The sequence below is a fragment of the Callospermophilus lateralis genome, chromosome 3 (genome assembly GCF_048772815.1).
Source record: "Callospermophilus lateralis isolate mCalLat2 chromosome 3, mCalLat2.hap1, whole genome shotgun sequence".
NCBI classification, from domain to species: domain Eukaryota; kingdom Metazoa; phylum Chordata; class Mammalia; order Rodentia; family Sciuridae; genus Callospermophilus; species Callospermophilus lateralis.
The window spans coordinates 10,378,658-10,400,141 of NC_135307.1; the positions used below are offsets into that span (position 1 = coordinate 10,378,658).

Here is a 21,484-nt window from a genome sequence, read left to right on the forward strand (position 1 = left end):
CGAATGGCGGTGGCCCAGAACCTCCAAACAGTTTGGAGACTCTGGGCTGTTAGGGACTCAGGAGATGTTTGAGTTCCAGTGAAGCCACTTGAGGACCACTGGGTCCAATCTTTTAACTTCCCCCAGCTTGTTCAATTGGCTTTTAAACAGGAGTAATACCACCAGCCTAATAGGACTGTTTGTATTAAATAAGACAACACATTTTCTAAAGTGGTCTCCAAAGGTGAAATTACTGCTTGTTTTTGGCAGGCTGAAAACTTTCAGGAATGGAAACTGTTTCAACTTTAGAGTTCTAGTTCAGTGGTACAGCACTTGCCTTAACATGTATGAGGCCCGGGGTTCTATCCCCTACCCCCAGATAAGTGCATACCATTTTTGCCTCAAACCCCCCCTTATTGTGTGAAAACACACACACACACACACACACACACACACACGATTGAACTACGGGGCATTGAACCACTGAGTCACATCCCCAGCACTATTTTGTAATTTTGTATCTTATTTAGGGACAGGGTCTTACTGCGTTGTTTAATGCCTCGCCATTCTGAGGCTGGCTTTAAACCAGCGATCCTCCTGTCGCAGCCTCCGGAGCTAAGATTACAGCCTTGCATCACTGTGCCCAGTCTTTTTATATATTTAAAAAAAATATGTGTGAGCCTCATTAAAACTTCTTCTGTTTGAATTTTTGCAAAGTTGGGAACAATTTGCTCAAGGCACAAAAAAGTGCTGTCAATTTAAATGCAAAGGCACTCATGCAAGACTGGTGCCAAAGCTGGTGGGGTAGATATGATTCAGCATTCTTTCAAAGGACTTGTTGGCTCGAATATTCTAATGTTCACCTGATTCCTCATCTTCAAGGTGTTCATTTGTCTTTGCTTTCCTTATTGATATAGTTAGGCAGGTAAATACTTTGGAAGTATTTCAGCTAGATAACTACATGAAATAACCTAACTTACCTTTGTTTCATTCTTACTGTTTACACTCCAGATAATGGCAAATGAACTAGCTCTGTAGTTACAATGCTGATGGCTTCCAGATTATTTTATATTTATATTGGTAGAAGTCTATTGATTACTTCTGTTATACCAACTGATGTGTCTTTATTTTTTCCCTCTTTCTAAATCAGCCTACACATAATCACAAAGTTCATGTGATGGCTTTTATGTTACTGTATGAGCAGACCTTTTTTGGGGAGTGGTGAGCTGGGGATTGAACCCAGGAATGCTTCAACACTGAGTCACATCCCAATCCCTTTTAAAATTTTTTTAAAACAGGGTCTCGTTGAGTTGCTTAGGCCCTTATTAAGTTGCTAAGGTTGGCTTTGAACTCAGATCCTCCTGCTTCAGCCTCCTGAGATGCTAAGATTTACAGGTGTGCACCACCATGCTCTGTGTCAGACTTGTTTTCATCTAACTGTAGGCTAGGCTAGGCTGCTGAGCAGGTTCTTCTCAGCTATGCCATTCCTAAAATAAGTGTTGAGAGATTTCTTAAGTCAGTGTGGCACACCTCAGAATCTAAGAGGGAACAGTCTGACTGTGCCATTTATTTATTTATTTATTCATTCATTTATTTATGACGCTGGGGATTGTACCCAGGAGCACTCTACCACTGAGCTACATCTTCAGCTCTGTTGTGGAAACAGGATCTCACTAAATTACAAAAGCTAGCCTTGAACTTGCCATCTAATTGCCTCAACCTCCCAGGTGGCTGAGATTACAAGGGTGCGCCCATGACATTTTGTTTCTGAATGCTGGAGAAAGAATAGTGCAGGGAAAGACAGAGAAGCCAACAGTCAGTACAGCACTAGCTAATGAGCTGTGTGGGAAGTGTAACAGTTGATTCTGGCACCTAGGCAAAGGCAGGAGCGTCACTACAGAAAATGAGGTGCCACTCTTCCCCATCACACTGCCCCACAGCACATAGAAACCCTGTGCCGGTCGCACGCCTGCCTCTGCTGCCTTTTTATTTTTGGTTTTGGAATTTGAACCCAGGGCCTCATGCATGCTGAACATGTACTGAAGCACTGACCTCCACCCTGTGTGTCTCCCTTAATATAGAAAACGAGAAAAAGTATAAAGAGAATGAGAATTACCTAACTTAACCACAGAGTGGTGACTATTAACATTTCAGAACATTATTTTAGTACATAGCTCCTATATTTTAGTGCAATGTAATCTCCCCTTACTGCCATCTTGCATAATTTAAAATCACTGTATTTTTCATCAAAAGGATGTAGCATAACACACTGCTCTTTAGAGTCTTGCCAATTTTTCATTAAACAAACATCATTTGTTGATCATTTCCCCACACCAGATTGCTACAATCAGTTCAAGAGTTAAAATCTGTCAAGTTTTGTTACCAATATTTCATCCACATATTCTCCAAGAGAATGGGATAGAGCCCCAAAGTCCCAGTATTTAAAATCACAAAATTATTAGGTGAAATGGTAGGATTATTTAAAATTTTCCTTTCTGATATTCTTAATTGGTTGAATATCTTTCAGGTTTTTTGTTTTTTAAAATAGTTTTCAAGTGAGAGATGTGTATTTTTTTTTGCCCATTCTTTTTTCTTCTTCTTTTTAAAAAATTCATTCGTAAGAATTATTTGTCTAGAAGCTACCCCCCCCCCATTTTTTATTTTAGGAGTGACAGACTTCATGTCTGCCTAAATTCTTTAAACTGTTTCATTTTGTACTGGGAATGGAACTCAGAGGTGCTTTATCACTAAGCTACATCCCCATCTGTTTTTATTTTTTGAGACACGGTCTAAATTGCTGAGGCTGGCCTGAATTTGTAATCCTCCTGCCAAATTCCTGGGATTACAGGTGTATACCACTGTGCCTGTTTTAAGATGGGGTCTTGCTCTGTTGCACAGGCTGAATTTGAACTTGTAATTCTCCTGCCTTTACCTTCTGAGAGGATGGGATTATAAGCATGTGCCACCATACCCAGCAAAATGGAGGTTTTAACGTCTAGGTTCTCATGTAGATCTGTGTAGTTTTACTAATATCCTCTCTTGCTGTTTCTTTCATGGTAATTAAAAAAGGCAACTCACTTGACTCACTTCAAATCAAAAGTACATACGTAGAATATGACAATGTAGAATTGAAAAATGGAAACAGAAGCTTTTGGAATCAATCATTTATCACAAAATGAACAATTTCAATTTTTAAACACAATTGCTTTTCTTCATACTTAACTCAAAAAATGATAAACAGAATTTTATTCAAACTTTACAAATGTCATTTACATTTAGCCTGAGATTAAGCATGAGAAAGTTCAACCTGAAGTTAGACTTCACTGCCCAGTTAAGCGTCTGAAAATAAAGTCGAGAGTGAACATACATTATCCATCACACGCATTTCAGTGAGCTCTGACAGGGATGATGACAGAAAACTGAACTTTAATTTGCTCTGGTCCAGTGATCCTTTTTCTTCCTTTTTGGTGCTGGGGATTGAACCCCAGGACCTCACATATGCTAGGCAAGTACTGCTCTAGCACCGAGATACACCCATAGCCCTCATGTGATCTTTGGAACCTAGAAATGCCTATTTTTCAAATAATGACAAAAAAAACTGCAAATGACAAATTCATGAAGGTGTGTCTGGAAACAGAATTTTAGTTCAATATTTCTACAGCAGCTGCTTTAGGTGACTATTAAAAAAATTCCTCAATCCTTATTGTTCGACATGTACTTGAAAAACATGCAGCAGCATTGGACATTTTATTAAGTTTATAAATTTTAGTACCTGTAGTAAAATATAAAATACAGAGTATCTCTTTTTCAAATATTAAGTCTCTGAATGCTTCATTCATCCTTTGGTTTCAAACCCATACAATGCACTCACATTACACTGTACATTTAGCATTGAGATAGAACACTGTCCATCTACTGGGGAGGAGGGGTGCTATGGGAATACCAAAGCACTACGTTATAGATGTTGAAGCAAAAATACTTTCTGAATATATACTGTACATTATGTAAACAAACATTCAGAATAAGAATTAACACAGGCCAAAATATTGTCTTCTAGGAAACCAGAATCTTCTTTTCAATCACACACATTGAGGATGCTTTTTGTTGGGAATGAAGCCTGTTCCTATATTTGCTTATGTGCTTAGATATCTTGGAAACAAGTAGTTATTACATTCATTTGCTAACGGTTCATCTTCTGCTTAGCTGGCTGGCTGCTGCAAACAAGGAGCACAAGCACAACTTCGGTCCCTGTTTTTATTTAATACTAGCTAGAACATATAAGTCATTCATCTTTTCAAACCATATTAGTAATATAAATAGATTAAGTGAAGCAGTGAATCTCAAAATTTGTGCAGGGGAAACTAGTCAATAGTTTGTTTCCAATAAGGCCAGTAGCAAAATAATCACTACAGAGTCAGTCCAAGCTAGTAGTAAACCCCTGATTTAGCAGGCTGAATCCATGTTTGAAGTTAGGTAATTCTAATTCCTATTATTACTGTGCAAATCTAGAATTTCATATGTAAAAGAGAGTGCTGGCAGCATCAAAGCCCTGTAACAAGAGAATGAAATACTGATTAGGTTCTGAGATGCAGAGAAATTATATGAAGAAATCTGATGTCCTATGATGGTGTCATAGCAATGGCCTCAGAATTCCCTTAATGAATCAGAAACTAAGACGACTGATTAGGTCACTGATGTTCTAAGCCAAAAGCCTAAATCTGAAGCAAATGATAAACACACAGAACTGAAGAAGCATTTTCAATTATGACCATGTGCAAAAACTTCAAGTTTCATGTGGACATTCTGTACCAGAAGCAGCCCCATCTGACAGGAAACAACTTAGTCACGACTGTCCGTCCCTTTTCAAAGCTTCTAGTCTCTGAAGCAGCGCATTTCCAAACGCCTCCCGGTAAGCAGGGCTGAGTGTGTCCAGCAGAGAATAGACGGTTTCGTGGTAGGGAGTCTGCAAATGATCCTCCACCTGGTCAAAAGCATAACCTACCACCTACAAGAGAAATATACCCAAGAATTACATAATTCCTTTCCACCTTGGTTCAGGAAATGAAAACTGAGTGTTTACACAGGTGGTTCTCTAATACAACCTTTAGTATTTAAGGAACTTATATAAACAACCCCAGAAAAATATTTCCTATGGAATTCTTTTTTTTTTTTTGATATTTAAAAGGTTTGATTTACCCACTTCTGCTCCTAAAAGGAATATAGACAAAGAATTTAAAAAGTTACATACATAAAAATTTCATTTTCATATATCAAAATATGCTTTTTATACCTATTTAATTCCACATATACTGAGGGTCCACTACATTAAGGTGTTATAATAGATAATATCAGTTCATATTTTATTATTATTTATTTAGGTTAGACTTTTTAAATAAAGTATCTCAAAATTGTTCCTATAGATGGTTTAATTTAAATAATGAATTAGCTTTATCAGTTTTTTAATTTAATACTTGTTTTAATAACAACTTGGCTTTAGTAATTAGTAATGTGAAAGGTCACTTTCACCTAATACATTACTTATCTGATGGTCTGACAGGGAACAAATTTATGAGATAAATGGAAATGTTATTCTGTGTGATTTTTTTTCACCTTTAAACATAGCTAAGCTTTTCTGACAAGAAAATAAAGATATATCATGTTTTACCAGCACATAAGGATAAAAGTAAGTTTTTGTTCATTAAAGCTTATAAAACCCCCATATAAACTCTATATTTTGTTGCATATAGTTAAGCCAGAGAAGACATTTAAGCCATAGAAGTTTGTTAGAAACAGAAGTTGATGTACTTGTTGATTGATTGTATGTCCTCCTCTGAAAAGTGTCTGTTCAGGTCTTTGGCCCATTTGTTGATTGGGTTATTTGTTTTCTTATTGTTTAATTTTTTGAGTTCTTTGTATACTCTGGATATTAGGGCTCTATCTGAAGTGTGAGGAGTAAAAATTTGTTCCCATGATGTAGGCTCCCTATTTACCTCTCTTATTGTTTCTCTTGCTGAGAAAAAACTTTTTAGTTTAAGTAAGTCCCATTTGTTGATTCTTGTTATTAACTCTTGTGCTATGGGTGTCCTATTAAGGAATTTGGAGCCCGACCCCACAATATGTAGATCGGAACCAACCTTTTCATCTATCAGACGCATAGTCTCTGATTTGATATCAAGCTCCTTGATCCATTTTGAGTTAACTAAACAGAAGTTGAGTAATTTATAGTTAAAATAAAACCCAAGGCAGACACCTGAGGAAGATGAACCACACCTCTTCAGGTCCACATTTCTATGTCACTCTCTGCTGTGTGGGACACTCCATCTGCCTCTCTCTTATCCCTGCTAGACTGTGACCTTCCAAAGGTCAGGGGTCACATCTTTTTGGTTTGATTTCCAAGCGCTGACGCAGGACAGTTGCTCAATAACTATTAGACAAAAAAAATATCTCAAAACAGACTGACATCATGCCCATTCTTATGATTGATTCAGATCTTTCTGCATCATTTAGTCGTATAATAGTGCTTACAGTTCATTTTAGTTCTTAATTTTTAGGTAATAGATAAAGAAGCAGGAGTTTACAGTAGACCAACTCAACCGAGATCACTCACATTTACGATTTCTGAGTCTCCCTGAGAACTGCTTCTACTTAGCTGTGTGCTGTGGTGCATGCTTGTAATCCCAGAGACTTGGGAGGCTGAGGCAGAATCATCACAAGTTTGAGGCCAATCTAGACAGTTTAGCAAGGCCCTGTCTTAAAATAAAAGCTAAACTGAAAAGGGTTGGGGGTGTAGCTTGGTGTAGACTGCCCTGGGTTCAATCCCCAGTAGCACAGAGGAAAAAGAACCCCTTTGACCTTACTACAGCCACTTTAGAATTAGCCAAAATCAAGACAGAATTTACCCTGGGCATTTATCTCTAAACCTGATTTGCCTATTTGTCTTTACATTTTGTGGGGGGTACTGGGGATTGATTGAACTCTGGGGCACTTGGTCACTGAGCCACATTCCCAGCTCTATTTTGTATTTTTATTTAGAGGCAGGGTCTTACTGAGTTGCCTAGCATCTTGCTTTTGCTGAGGCTAGCTTTGATCTCTTGATCCTCCTGCCTCCGATTCCTGAGCCTGTTTGTACTTAAGATCCACTTCAGTTTTCAGTGCAAATTATGAAATTTTGAAAGGGGTGCATAAAAATTGGTGGATGCAGGGCTGGGGAATCAGCTTAGCGGTAGAGCGCTTGCCTAGTGTGCTCAAGGCCTGGGTTTGGTCCTTAGGTGAATGCAGGTACTACTACTAAAGCAGCTATCTATGTGGCAGTTATGAGGAAACTGAGAGCAGTGGAGATGCTGGCCTTGCTTCACCTCTCAAGGAACATACAGTACCTATAAGTCATCTGAAGGAAACCAGAACTGGGGATTAAACCCAAGGCCTCATACATGCTAGGCAAGCCCCATGCCAACATCCCCAACCCTTTTATATTTTAAGACAGTGTCTCACTAAGTTACCTCGGTTGACCTCAAACTTGCCATCCTCCTGTCTCAGCCTCCCGAGTTGCTGGGATTACTGGTATGTGGTATTCCATCTGTTCTGTTGTACAGTTGCTGTCAGTTGATGTTTTCTGTTATTCTAAATTTATGATTCTGGTTAAAGATGTGGAAAGGTCAATCTGTCTGGAAAATTTTATAACAGATTCTTGTAATAAGGGAACAATAGGAGACTCGTGGAAATTTGGAGGTACAATGTCATTCTCTGATTTTTTTGATACCAGAAATAGAATCCAGAAGCGTTTAACCCCTGAGCCACATTCTCAGCCCTTTTTAGTTTATACTTGGACACAAGGTCAAGCTAAGTTGCTTAGGGCCTTGCTAAGTTGCTGAGGTTGGTTTTGAACTTGTGATCTTCCTGCCTCAGCCTTCTTAGTTGCTGGGATTACACACTTGTGCCACCACTCCCAGCTCTCTCTGATTCAATTCTGATCTAAGAGCTGGAAAACAGAAGAGTTAAAAACTTTGTTTTAATAAGAAAGACATTTATAAGAAGTGCACAAAGATCCTTTCAATATATAGACTGCAAAACTCATTCACTGCAGAGTATGCATAGTTTTGGTGGACACATTTAGCCCCATGAAAAATAAATTACTGTGGGGGTAATGACATAATACCTTGCAAGTAAAATTTTGTCTTTTTCAAAAAATTAAATTTCTCATGATCAAAGACTTTAAGGTTTTCTTTAAGAGTTTTGGAAGTTACTGAATGTCTAATTTTGACAGTGAACACCACTCCCATCCTTACTCCCCTCTACTTTTATCAAAAAATGGTAAAGATATACTTTTGTGTGAGTGTGCGAAGAAAACCGAGTTACCCTGAGTCCTGCTTCAGTGAGCTCCAGGCAGTATCTGTTCCTTTCCTTTGTTTCCACATTGATATAGGCCACGTCATCTGCACAGCGTAGGCTTTTTGAGACAAACATGTTGTTCACAGCAAAGAGAACGTCGTTCACAACTGCTTCAGCTTCCAGCCTCATGTCTTTCATGTCAGTTCCTTCAAAGCCATTAAGCTCTGAGCCTTCCTCGAACCCCGACATACTGCTTAGCTCCATGGGATTGCAGTCTGTTTCCATTCTGCAAAAAAGTACATATGATTTTTTTTTTTTTAAACAGAAAGACATTTAAAACATTGTTGATTGAAATAGCTTGGCATGAAACACTAAGTAGCTAACAATTTTTAGGGAGAATACATTCTAAAATCATTTCCAGTAGTTTTTTACAGTAAAATTACAGATATCTATGGATCAAAAAAAGGGTCTTGGGGCTGGTGTTGTGGCTTATTGGTAGAGCGCTTGCCTGGCATGTGCGGGGCCCTGGGTTCAATCCTCAGCACCACATATAAATCAATAAAATAAAGGTATTAAAAAAAAGGGTCTTTCTTCCCCACTTACCCCTAAAAGATTAATTCCCATATTGATTATCATATATTAGTTTTGAGCTATTCTGAATAATGGTTCAGTAAAAAGACTATGCACACTTATAAATGTGTGATTAGGAGAAAGATTTAGAACTGGAATTGCAGAGTCAAAGGACACGCTCATTTTAACTCTCAACAGACATTGCACTTCACGCTTCAAGGAGGCAGTGCTGATTATATACCCACCAACAGAACAGGGGCATCTGTTCTCTTTTTCAACATACTCTTTCCAATCCTTTCTAATTTTTGCCAATGTGAGAGATGAAGAATGAGAGTTCATTATTTTAGTATGTATTTCCCTAAGTAAACACTTTTTGACTGTTTGGATTGTATTTTAGTTCTAAGATCAAAAGGGCAGATATGCAGTGGAACCCAGGCCATCTGAAGTCCAGTTCAAGTCTTTATCCATGACAACACTCTGCCTCCTACTGGTTCCTTTCAGACTTCTGGGTTGGACTGTGTCAGAAGGCCTTCCCCACCCCCATGATTACATCTACAAAATCTCTAGCAGTCTTCTAAATTCTCATATTCATATTTAACTCTTTAGTTAGCCCGGGATGTATTTTCTGTAGCTTTATTTTACAAATGGACAGCCTATAATCCTAAGAGTTTCTGAGTAACTCATCTTTTCTCTACTTATTTGAACTGGTCCAAATATTAAAAAAAAAAAAAAGACATTTCTCATGCCAACTTGATCCAATATTACTGCCGGGCTGTTATGCAGTTCTAGCGTTTCTTCTGTGACTAGGGTTAAAAAGGATTTTCCTGGCAATGAATTTTATTAAATTTTGAAATGTAGGAATGAGAAAAGTTGATATATGTGAAAATGTGTAGGACTGTAAAAAAGGTTTTAGAGAATAAGATCCTGTACTTTCTTTTTACCTGGCAGATTTTAAAAGTTAAGGCTTTCATTTCTCTGACAGGGATTAAGCACTGCTCTGCTGAATGCAGGTGCCTCTCACCCATCCACACTCGCTCAGCATTCTTTTCCTGTCTACTGTGCACGCTGTGCTCCCCTCCACTGTGCTGGAGAGCCTACATGAGTGATGATCTCATTTCCTAAGAGAAGCCTTAATAACCTTTTTTCCTGACAATGCTGTATGAACATTCTGGTTTATGCCATTTGTCTGTTACATTGTGTATTCCATTTCTTTTTCTAAAGTTACTCACTTGTGCCCTTTCTATGATATCCAAAGTGCTTTAAGTTGGTACTTCTCAGCCTCTGCAGCTCACTAGAATTGCCTGGGAGAGCACATAAAAACGGATGACCTGGCCCCAGCGCCGAGAAATGGAACCCAAACCTCTGGGAGATGGGTGTTTTTCCAGAGCTCCTGAGTGATTCTGCTGTGCAGCTACTGCTCTGAATTATCAGCCAAAAGCTTAAGGAGGCAGAGTTCCTATAGCTGCATGTCATCTGCACATTATTTAAGCCAAAACTACTTGCTAAAGACAACTTGTGGAAAACTATGTAAAGCTATGTTAAAAAATAAAAGCAAATGGATAAAAAAATGTACTCCTCCATTTTTTTTTAATATTTATTTTTTAGTTGTAGTTGGATACAATACCTTTATTTATTTATTTACTTATTTATGTGGTGTTGAGGATTGAACCCAGGGCCTTGAACATGCTAGGCAAATGCTCTGCCACTCTACCCCAGCCCTGTACTCCTCCGTTCTATCTCAACTAATGACACTTTTAAGAATCCTTTGTCTCCTATTCCACTTTATAGAACTATCCACTCATTGCTGACAACACAATTACAAAATGATCAATTACTACTGAAACAATCTGTCAGGTAACTAAAATCTGATTTACTATATATATGAAAATAAAAATATTTGATTTTCTAAAAATTTTAACCTTCTTAATATCAATATGCTGCTTAATATCACACTTGGTTTTATATATAAGCTCTGGAGCACATTTTATATTTTGCAAATTTAGTTTTGAAGATTTTGAAATTGCCTACCTACTATAAATCTCTGAACATCATGAATGTTGTTTTTATTTTGCTTAAGTGACTGAGTGCCTCAATTATAGATGTAATAAATAATATTCATTATTTGCTAAAGATGTATACATGAGAAAGCCTGACAGTTTACAAAGTTTTCTTTTAGCAGGAGTGTAATTCAGTGTGATTAGGCCTTAATGATGGGGAATGATGAAGAATCTGGTGCTAGAATGGAAGAAATCCTCACAGGTCTGCAAAGTAGGTCACCAAATTGTTGCTGTGTGATTATTAGCACTAAGCTGCAAAAGAGAAAGACCTTCTCTGAGACTGTGACAACTCTGAGAAGCCTTTCTCCAAAATGCCTTTTGAATGAAAGTGTAACATTCAGAAAGAAGGTTTGCTGTTGCAGTGGTACTGAGGATGGAAAGCAAAGCTAGGTGTGGGCGAGGCAAACACTCTACCGCTGAGCCACAACCCCAGCCTTTTTCCTTTTTTGATTTTGAGACAGGGTCTTGCTAAGTTTCCCAACCTGGCTTTGAACTTGCTATCCTCGAGTCTCAGCCTCCCAAGTTACTAAGAACACAGGTATGTGCCACCTCACCTGGTAATATTCAAAACTTTTCATGATATAGGTTAAAATATTTTAGTATTAAAGCATTATACAAATAAAGACATTTTAAACTATGATTACAACTTATTTTTCCTAACAGGCTAAATAGACTTATTTATCAATATCCTTTCTTGAGTTACTACCACCCAGACTTTCTGAGAGGGTAGGGAGGGAAAGTCATGAGCTCTGGGACAAGTGGGCACTAAGGTCCTCAGAGCTCTTGTTGGGGGTCTTGATGGGTCTCTGCAGCTGCTCCCGGGCTAGTTGCTTTGGTTTCAGTTTGGCTATTTCATATAATATGCCCCAGGCCTGCTTGTAGAATCAGTACCTCTTTGCTAGTTAACTCCCTTTGCCACTGCCCAGGACGTCTAGGTATGCGCTAAATCACTCTCCCACTGGGGAGGCAAACATTTCCAAGCTGTTTCAAGTGTAGAATTTTAATGTTCTGATGAGGTGAACCCTTCACCCTGTAGTGCTTCCTTCGCCCACTAGCACAGACCAACTGTCGCTAGCCCCTAAGCAAACTGTGGGTGGTAAGGGATCACCTCCCAGCACTGTCAGACTCAATTCTGTCTTTCTTCTACTTTGTTTGAAAGCCTGACAATTTCTTCTTTGCCATGTGCATCACTATAGTGATTCTGAAGGACCAGCAGCACAACACAAAGCCATGTGGATAAACTGTCAGGTTGGCAAAGCTGCTGTTATGGTGTTTGTTGCAAAACAGCCATGGTCCTGCCAGGTGAGCACCAATGCCATCATCCCCTGCTCCAGGACATCAAAGTGTCCTGGAGGCCTTTTATAACAGTCTTGTCATCAGCTTGGCACCAAGGACAGAGCTGAGTGTACTTGCCCTGCTCTTGCTGGAAAGGCCAGGCAGGGGCCACGCCTGGGGTGGAGGCTGTCGGGGGCTGGGAGCTGCAGCCTGGCCCACCTCTTCAAGGTTTAACAATGTTCAGCCTCACCACACTGCAGACCAAGCTCTAGCATGTGAACCTTTGAGGTTATTAAGCCATATCCAAGCATCAGTGGCTGGAGAAGCAGCAGAGCACTGAGCATCAGAGAAGCAGTTTCCACATTTTTGATTCCATACAGCAGTGGGTCAAAGCACTCTGAGCAGACACCTAGTTATTTGTACATATGTACATATTCTACCACAGTTAAAACACTGAAAACATGCAAATAAGCCAAATGTGTATTAAGCTGGAGAAGGTAAAAAGAAAATATAGACGTTTTCTTCCTTCTTCTTATATTAAAATTGTAGTTTTACTGAGGTTTGATTTTACCATGTGTGTCAGGGATTGAGCCCACAGGAAAGAGTGAAGCCTAGGGGCAATTAAAGATGCCTACTGGTAGCTTATGATCTAATTTAGGAAATAAGACAGAATGAGGAATATTTGTACAAATATTACAGCTACAAGCCAAACACATCATAATTACAACCAAAGAAATGTACTTTATTGTGAATGGCTGATAATCACAGAAAACGATGATATGCTTTTGGATCTACTATGACCTTTACCATTACACTTGTGTGAACTTGGAATTTGGCCACATAATCTCATTGGGCTCATGCTATTCTCATATAAAATAAAACGGACAGAAAAATCTACTGTTTTAAGAGTCCTGATATTGCATGGTCTACGATATATCAGTTAGTTATGATGAGGTTCAACTAATGAACATGTCAAAATTGGTCTGGAATGAGCCTACATACAGTTATGGACAGCAGAGTGGTCTTCAGAGTCTGTTCATGGGGAACAGAGGATAAGCACAGCTTTGTGTAGGATATGGCAAGATTTGTAAGGAGACTAACCTAGATGACATACAAAGAAACTGTTAAGGGTGTGATGGATGGGCAAGAATGACTGTTCAACAGGGTGCTGACACCTAGATGGGAGGAATTTGATTTTGAAATAAGAAGTTGTTTTAAGGTCTTGAGAATGGAAATAACAGTCTTTATTTGAAGTCTGTATACTGTCGGCACATAGTTTGGCCCAGTTTTTTAAATCCTATTTGGCAACCTTTACATTATGATTGGGGTTGTTTAACCATTTACAATTAGTATGGTTACCTTAATTACCAGTATTATTGAGTTTAAATTTACTATCTTGCTATTTGTTTTGTTTCATCTGTATTTTACTTCCTTTTCTTTATCTTTCTGCTTATATTTGGACTAGGCACTTTTAGGATTCTATCTTTTGGTGGCTTATTCAATATAATTTTCTGTGGTATGTTTTTGGTGGTTGCTTTAGCTTATAGTATACCCCTTTAATTTATCACAATGTGCCTGCAATAGATATAATTTTGTGTATAAGAACCTTACAAGAGTATACTATACCATTTTGTGTATAAGAACTTTACAAGAGTATACTACATATCATTTGCTATTTTTGTCATATACTTCAATATATGTTAAAAACTTCATATAAACATTCTTAATCACGCAGTTACTATTTCTGATGCTACTTATTCCTTTGTGTTACCTATATCTATATATATGATCTGTGTACTTTTTGCTAGAAGGACTTCCTTCAACATTTCCTGTAGTGTACATTTGCTGTTTATGAATTCTTTCAGCTTTGGTGTGTCTGAACAAATCTTCCTTTCATCTTTGAGAGATATATAGAATCTGAGATTGACAGTTGTCTTTCAAATCTATTTTTTTTTTTTTTTTTTTTTTTGTGTGTGGTGCTGGGGATGAATCCAGGGCCTTGTACATGCAAAGCAAGCACTCTACCAACTGAGCTATATCCCCAGTCCATTCATTGTCTTTCAAATCTTTAAAGATGTTTTTTCAACTCTCACGTTGCTGGCAGTTTCCCATGAGACATCTGGTAACACGGTTATCACTGTATTTCTTGGTATACTTTTTCCATGCTTCTTTGGCTTGGGTTTTTTGAGATCCTTGGGTTTATAGTCTTCAACTAATTTGGAAAAAATTTGGCAGCCATCATTTCAAACTTTTATCTGTCCCTCTCTTCTTGGAGACTCTAATTTTGTGTATTAGACTGAGGGTGCTCTATTCCTCACAGCTTTGTTCAGTTTTTCAGTCTCTTGTGTGTTTCTTTCTTTTTTAAAAAAATTTTTAGATATTGATGGATCTTTATTTTATTCATTTATTTATATATGATGCTGAGAATCAAACCCAGTGCCTTGCACATTCTAGGCAAGTGCTCTACCATGGAGCCACAACCCCAGGCCCTCTTGTGGGTTTCATACCGAATGATGTCTACTGCTATATCTTCGAGTTTTTTCTTCTACAATATCTATTTTCTTCTAAAAAAAAACCTTTTTCTGAGTACTCTACCAAATGCCTTGTGAATTTTGTGCAAGAGGAACAGGAACTCTCTCTGGTCCCGCTTTAGTTCAGAAAATTGTTTTTTTTAGTTCTTTCAGGTAGTTCTTTTCTCACCTTTGGATGGTGTCCTCATAGCAATATGCTGATCAACACTCAGCTATAGGCTCAAGGCGGGGCTCTCTGTTATCTCCACAGCCCTTGCTCTGTGAAGCTCTCTGCTTTCTAACCCTCTGTCCTAGCTCCATGTCCTCTATTTAGGTAGACCACCAGACTTCACCTGAGTTTTTCTCCCAAGTGCCATGTTTAACATCTCTCCAGGCAATAAACTAGGACCACAGGCTCATCTCATTTATGTCTTGCTTCTTAGGGATCACTATCCATTGCTGATGCCACAAATACTGCTTCATGTATTTTTGCCCAAATTTTGTTGTTTAAGGTGAGAGGGTCCCTATTACTCTACCTTGGCTAGAAGTAGAAATCCCACAGTCAATTTTGCAACCCTATTTCATCAGTTTTCTTTCATTGACTTTGGTCTTGCCTATACTACTCTGAATCAACCTTACCATCTTGTGGATTCCTTCATTAATGAATGTTGCAAGTACTCTACGACTGAGCTGCATCTCCAGCTCTAGATTCCTGTTTTTAACTTATAAAATATATTTTGACACTACTTTGAAGATCTACAATCCTTCAAAATTCAACTAGGACATCTTTCATGGTTCTGTGTCCGACTGTAAGAGAGATCACCATATCCCCTACAAAGCACCTCTGCATGGTACTACTGTACTTATTGTACTTCATTACCAACAGTTTTTGTGTCTGTTACTACATATTCATGAAGATGGGGGCCTATGATGTCTACTATCACCAGCATAGTGTCTGCATAAAGATCTTTTTGAATGAATAAGCCCCAGAAAAATTCTCAAGTGGTGGTACTCAGCTCTGTGAAGAAGGGTATATAAAGTCACAGGACATATATGGTAATGTTCTTAGAGAATAAATATCACTTTTTTTTTTTAAAAAAAAGATTTTTGTAGTTGTGTATGGACAGAATGCCTTTATTTGTTTTTATATGGTGCTGAGGATCAAACCCAGTGCCTCACACATGCTAGGCAAGCTCTCTACCACTGAGCTACAACACCAGCCCTGCATATCACTCTTATAGTATCAATATTATGAAAAAATGATGTAAAACTGACTTGAATTAAAAAAAGAACAAAAATGTTTGGAAGTCTCAAGCCATGTCCTCTTTAGGTTATATCCCTATACCTCTGGGGTTTCCTTTGCCCTCTGATAGGAATATTTGAGTGAAACAATCTGAGAAATACTGCCCTACCCTAAGGAATTAAAAGCTAGAAGGACTTCCTTCAACATTTCCTGTTGTACATTTGCTATGTACACTACAGGAAATGTGTCTGACAGTAGGAAGTTGACAGGCACAGGCAGGAGCTGTGCGAGGGTGGCAGGATGGCACTGAGCTCGGCATTCTCTAAGTTCTCACGACTCTTTCCACTTCATTTACACTGATGTTTTTTGTTCAAAGTGAAGGTAGCCCTGTGTGGTGGCTTATGCCTTGATTCCCAGCTACCTGGGAGGCTGAAGCAGAAGAATCACAAGTTCAAGGCCTGCCTCAGCAACCTAGGGAGGTCTTGTGCAACTTTGAGAAACCCTGCCTGAAAATAAAAAATAAAAAGGATTGGGGATGTATCTCAGTGGTAAAGCACCCCTGGGCTCAATCTGGGTGGGAGGGGGGAAAGAAAGAAGGTAACTGTTGGTAGTTTTAACCTTTTACCTTTGACGTTTTTCTATGGTAAAATGAAAATGTATTATATTTGCAGTAAGAAAAATAAATAAGATTTGTGATATATTGGAAAGTACAGGTATGGAATCTGAAATAGTTTCTTAGAAAAACTAGACTATTATTAAGATGAAGTAATTTGGAGCACCTATTTCAAATGAAGTTTGAGCTTATAATATTTCAAACATTAACCTGAAAGTAAAGAGGAATAAAGTTGATTATAATTGGTTTCATTTAGAATTTAGGAAAAGTCACCTAATTTAGCTTTTATTTTCTGAAACATAGCATTCACATCTGTTTTCAATAACTCATATATACTTTTCAAATTAAAAATTTTAAATCAATCATTTGCAAATCATTTGTAAAAAATGGCTATTTTCCATTTATGCACTGATCTGTAAAATGACTATGCACTCACCTTTCAGCAATGAGAGAGACACATTACCTAGGTGCAAAGTAAGCCAAGAGAATGGTGGTGTGCCTTTACTGATTGTGGAGGGAGCTCCGGGGTGGAGAAACACCTTGTGCTGATTTGAGGAGTTTTAAAACTATAAATAAACAGCAACACTGTGCCTCCGTAAACTTTTCTTCAAAACCAGAAATTGTAAACTTGGTCCTAAAAAAGACTCAAACACTGAATGCTTAAAAAAAAATCTAGAAATTAATTAGTTTCTTATTACTATATAATCCTCTAGGAAATAAGGATGACTTGGCACTATATTTAAATAAAGCACTTTCTAACCAATATAAAACAAATCAATAAAGAGATAAAATAGAAAACCTCACTGCTTCCCATTTAAACCCTACACTGGTTCTCTACCAGAGTCTGGGCAGTACTCTGTTGCCAATAAAATCTTTAAAAATTGGAATTCATTATAATTGCTTTCAATCATTCTGGTAGATTGCATCACCTAGTTTTTATAAAGTTTCCAAAAATGATTCCTTAAAACATCATGCATAAATTATTTAGGGTTCAGCTCTTTCTCCATCTGTTGGTATAATTTTTGGGTTGTGCTAAATAAGTGTTTTTATGTCTTTGGAGGATTCACAAAATTGGTTAGCAAGATACTGATTACTACTAAATCCCTTATTCTCCACTTAATTTACTTGACTTAATTTTGTTTCACTACAAATTCAAAGCATCAAAGACCTGGAAAAAAATCATAGAGGTGAGCTTTGTCCTTAATGACAAGAGAGTGGGCAGAGTGACACACCTAATGCCTGGCAAAAGATTTCAAGAGCAGTACAAAGGTTACAAATACTCACTTTGAAACAAAGTTTGACTTTTCAGCTGACATTACAACAGTCAGCTGAGGAGTGGGATGTGGCATCTTAATCGCCATCACTTTTTCTTGGAACACTACAATCTGGAAAATCCTCCTAATGCTAACTAGAAGTGATCAGCATGATGTGGTTGATGCTCTCAAGCTGGCTGATGGGGCTGACTCTCAGCTATAGCAGTTAATCTATGACTCAGGGCAAGATGTCAGTCTCTCAGTTATACATTCCTCCTCTCTAATATGAAGCTATTAGTAATATCTACCTTAAAGTGATATTGATAGAATTAAGTGAGAAAATATATAGAAAGTGCTTAGAGGGGCTGGAGATATAGTGCAATTGGTGGAGTGCTTGCTTTGTATGCACAAGACCCTGGGTTCAATCCCCAGCACCACCACCAAAAAAAAAAAAAAAAAAAAAAAAAAAAAAAAAAAGGGCTTAGAATGGTGCTGTGGGGGCTGGGGCTGGGGCTCAAGTGGTAATGTGCTTGCCTGGCATGCGTGAGGCACTGGGTTTGATCCTCAGCACCACATAAAGATATTGTGTTCATCTAAAACTAAAAAAACTAAAAACTAAAAAATAGAATGGTGCTGTGTACTTGCTAAGTTCAAGAAATATTATCTGTTAATTATATTAAACCAATTTTAGAGAATAAAGTGCTGGCTTTGAAACTCCAGGCGTTTGAATCTTTACATTATAGGGTGACAGCTGCTACTGCTGTTTTGTAGAACTTCTTCAAAGAGACCTGGGAAATGGTAGTCTTGACATCACATTCCTGTTCCTCAGGTGCAAGTATTAAAAAGGTCCATAACATCTTACTAGCTTCTTTTATTTCACCTGTTATCATGGATTTCTTTGAAGAATGATTATTTTGAGATGACCTATTTAGTCTGTGATATGTGGTTTCCAACCTGTCTCTTCAAACCCCTTTATGTAATTCCTAAAAAGCTCACAATATTTAGTTGGGTAATTATTTTCATCTTCCTCAATTATTCCTAGGTATTAACATTTTGTGGTAGTAGTTCTTTGATAAAACACAAAATAGCATTGTGATATGGGAAGAGTTTATATTCTATTGGAGCTAACCATGACAAGGACATTTAACATTTATGCTGAATTTCTCCTAGAAACCATAAAATGTATAAGACAACACACTTAACACTTTGAGTGTTTATTGAAAAACCTTTGGTTTTAATTTTCCTTTCCTTTCCTGTCTGATAGTTGAAATTATAGGCATTCTATGGATAGCTTGAATGTAATTCCACATTGCAAAAGAAACCACTTATTAACAGTTACTGAAAAAAGTTTCATCCATTTGTCAAAATTCCAGTCCAAACCTTCCAAGGCCTATTTCACTGCTAGATGAGATCCCCACCTTGGACTGTTCACATCACTTTGTTAATACCCCTTTTATGGCAAGGGTTATAATTATTACTCACAAACATGTCTTAATATCTACACACACACACACCACACAGTGAGAGAGTGAGTGAGTGAGAGAGAGAGAGTGGGGGTCGGGGGGAGAAAACGAACATCCAGCTGCTTCTAACTATCTTCTCTGTCCCAATGTCCTGTTTGGATTGCAGTATGGATTACTGCAGCATCCTTCTAACTGGTCTTGCTGTGTTCATGCCAGACCCTTCAACCCCCATACCAGGCTATTTTCAACACAGTAGTTAGCACGACCTTATAAAAACACAGTCTAGATTATGTCACTTTTCTCATTAGACCTGCTTTACCCAGAGCAAAAATCCTAATAATTGTCTACAAGGCCCTGTATGACTTGTTCCCAACTCCATGTGCCTTGCTTCCTAGCTTTCTCCAAGTCTGCTAAAAAGTAATAGTTTGACAGGCCTTCTCATAGCAGTCTTTAGTTTTTGTAAAGGCAAATTCCTCCCCTCATTTCTAGATCAAATCCCTTTACGTTTCTTTTTTTTTTTCCCTATAGCATTTAACACATGACACATTATTCAACTGATTTGTTCATTTCCCCTTCCTTCAGTAAAATGTAAGCTCCATGAAAGTAGGAACAATCTGTTTACTGCTGTAACCCCAGAGCTTAGAACAGTCCCTGACATACAGCAGGCAATTAATAAACACTAAATACATGAATGGCCCTTCTACTTCAGAACATAAGCTCCTTGAAGGTTCTGATTCAGTCACTCACTCTCTTTTTGGTGTAGGAGAATGAACCCAGGGCCACTCGCATGTTTACCACAGCTCTGCGTTTCCACATCACCAAGTGCAATGACTTTGATTTAAATGACCCTTAACAGATATATTTTCAAAATAACTTTATTTTTTAACATGGTGCTAAGGAGTAAACCCAGTGCCTCACATATGCTAGGCAAATGCTCCACCACTGAGCCACAACCCAAGCCCTTAACAAATATTTTCAAATGAAGGAATAGCTTGGGAATTGAAGTTATTGGGAATACTTGAGATACGTCTACACAGAATGAGGGGCATCAACTATCAAAGCCACTACATATACTGGAGAGCACGCTGGTTCTAAAATGTAAAGGACAACCAGATTTTTTTTTTTTTGTATCCATCAACATTTCCGTTCTATGTTAATATTCATGAAATAATTACGAAGACAGTAAATATTTAACTCCTTAAACTGGTCATCTTAATTCACTATCCTTAATTAACCAGCTTTATGTTTCAGGACTCTGTTTCGCTTCGTGCCCAACTAACATCATTTACTCTTCCTAGCAATCCTTGGAGGTAAGATATTAACACTCTCGCACTTGGCAAAGAGTCAAGATAGACTCAGAGAGGGCAGTGGCCGGTGCAAGGTGGTTCCGCCACTGAGTGTCAGTGTCAGAATTCTAATCCAGGACAGCTGACTTCCGGGCCACCGGCACCGGGTTGACTAACTTGAACCGGCTCCGCCTCTGCAGGAGTAGCCTCCTAGAGGGCAGAAGCACGGTTGCGCAGATGCCCAGGACTGCACGAATTCTTCACCCAGGTCCCCGAGGGGTCGGGAGCCTTTGGCATTTATCCGAGAAAGCAGTTTTGCCACAGATGCCTCGAGAGTCCAAGTTTCCTGGTCGTGGGTGTAGCACCCCCAGGGTGGACTAAGAGTGTACGACAGGCGCTTTGCAAACTGCAAGCCACTAGACCAAGAGTAACCCAGAGGAAGCTTCGGAAACAATGCCCGCAGGAGGCACGGGACCCATAACTTGCTGACAATGACACCGGTCGGGATTCCTGCGGCGGGCGGGATGCAGACGGTCACCCGTTCTTGGAGTGGAAGGGGCGGCGCCCGGAGCAGCGGTTCCCAGGGTACCAGGATCTGAGCGACCCGGCCAGCCCAGGCCGGACCCGCCCCCAGACCCCACTCTGCGCGGACACCGGGCCCGCTGTCCGTCGCCCCTCATCACCCGTCCGAGGGCCTCGAGGGGGTACGCAGGGCCCCGCCCTGCCCCCAGCCCTGCGGGAGGCAACCGGCCCGCAGACCGCAGCCCGGCAGCGCGACTGCTCACCTGTGCTCGCCCGGTCCTTCTCTTCCTCCCGGCGAGGGCGTCTGGAGCCGACCCGCGGCGCCAGCCCCGCCCCCGCCCCCGCACCGCCCTGGCCCCGCCCCCGAACCGCCGGAAGTGCTCGG

At 39.1% G+C, this 21,484-nt stretch overlaps 1 protein-coding gene across 1 annotated transcript; it reads right to left on the reverse strand.

Annotated features, from left to right (window-relative positions):
* Positions 1-3,782: 3,782 nt before the first annotated feature.
* Positions 3,783-21,439, reverse strand: Gskip (GSK3B interacting protein). Its single transcript, XM_076847983.2, has 3 exons — positions 21,363-21,439; positions 8,335-8,593; positions 3,783-4,984 (listed from the first exon to the last, which is right to left on the reverse strand). The coding sequence occupies exons 2-3, from the start codon at positions 8,590-8,592 to the stop codon at positions 4,823-4,825; spliced, it is 420 nt and encodes a 139-aa protein (XP_076704098.1). The 5' UTR covers position 8,593; positions 21,363-21,439; the 3' UTR covers positions 3,783-4,822.
* Positions 21,440-21,484: the final 45 nt, after the last annotated feature.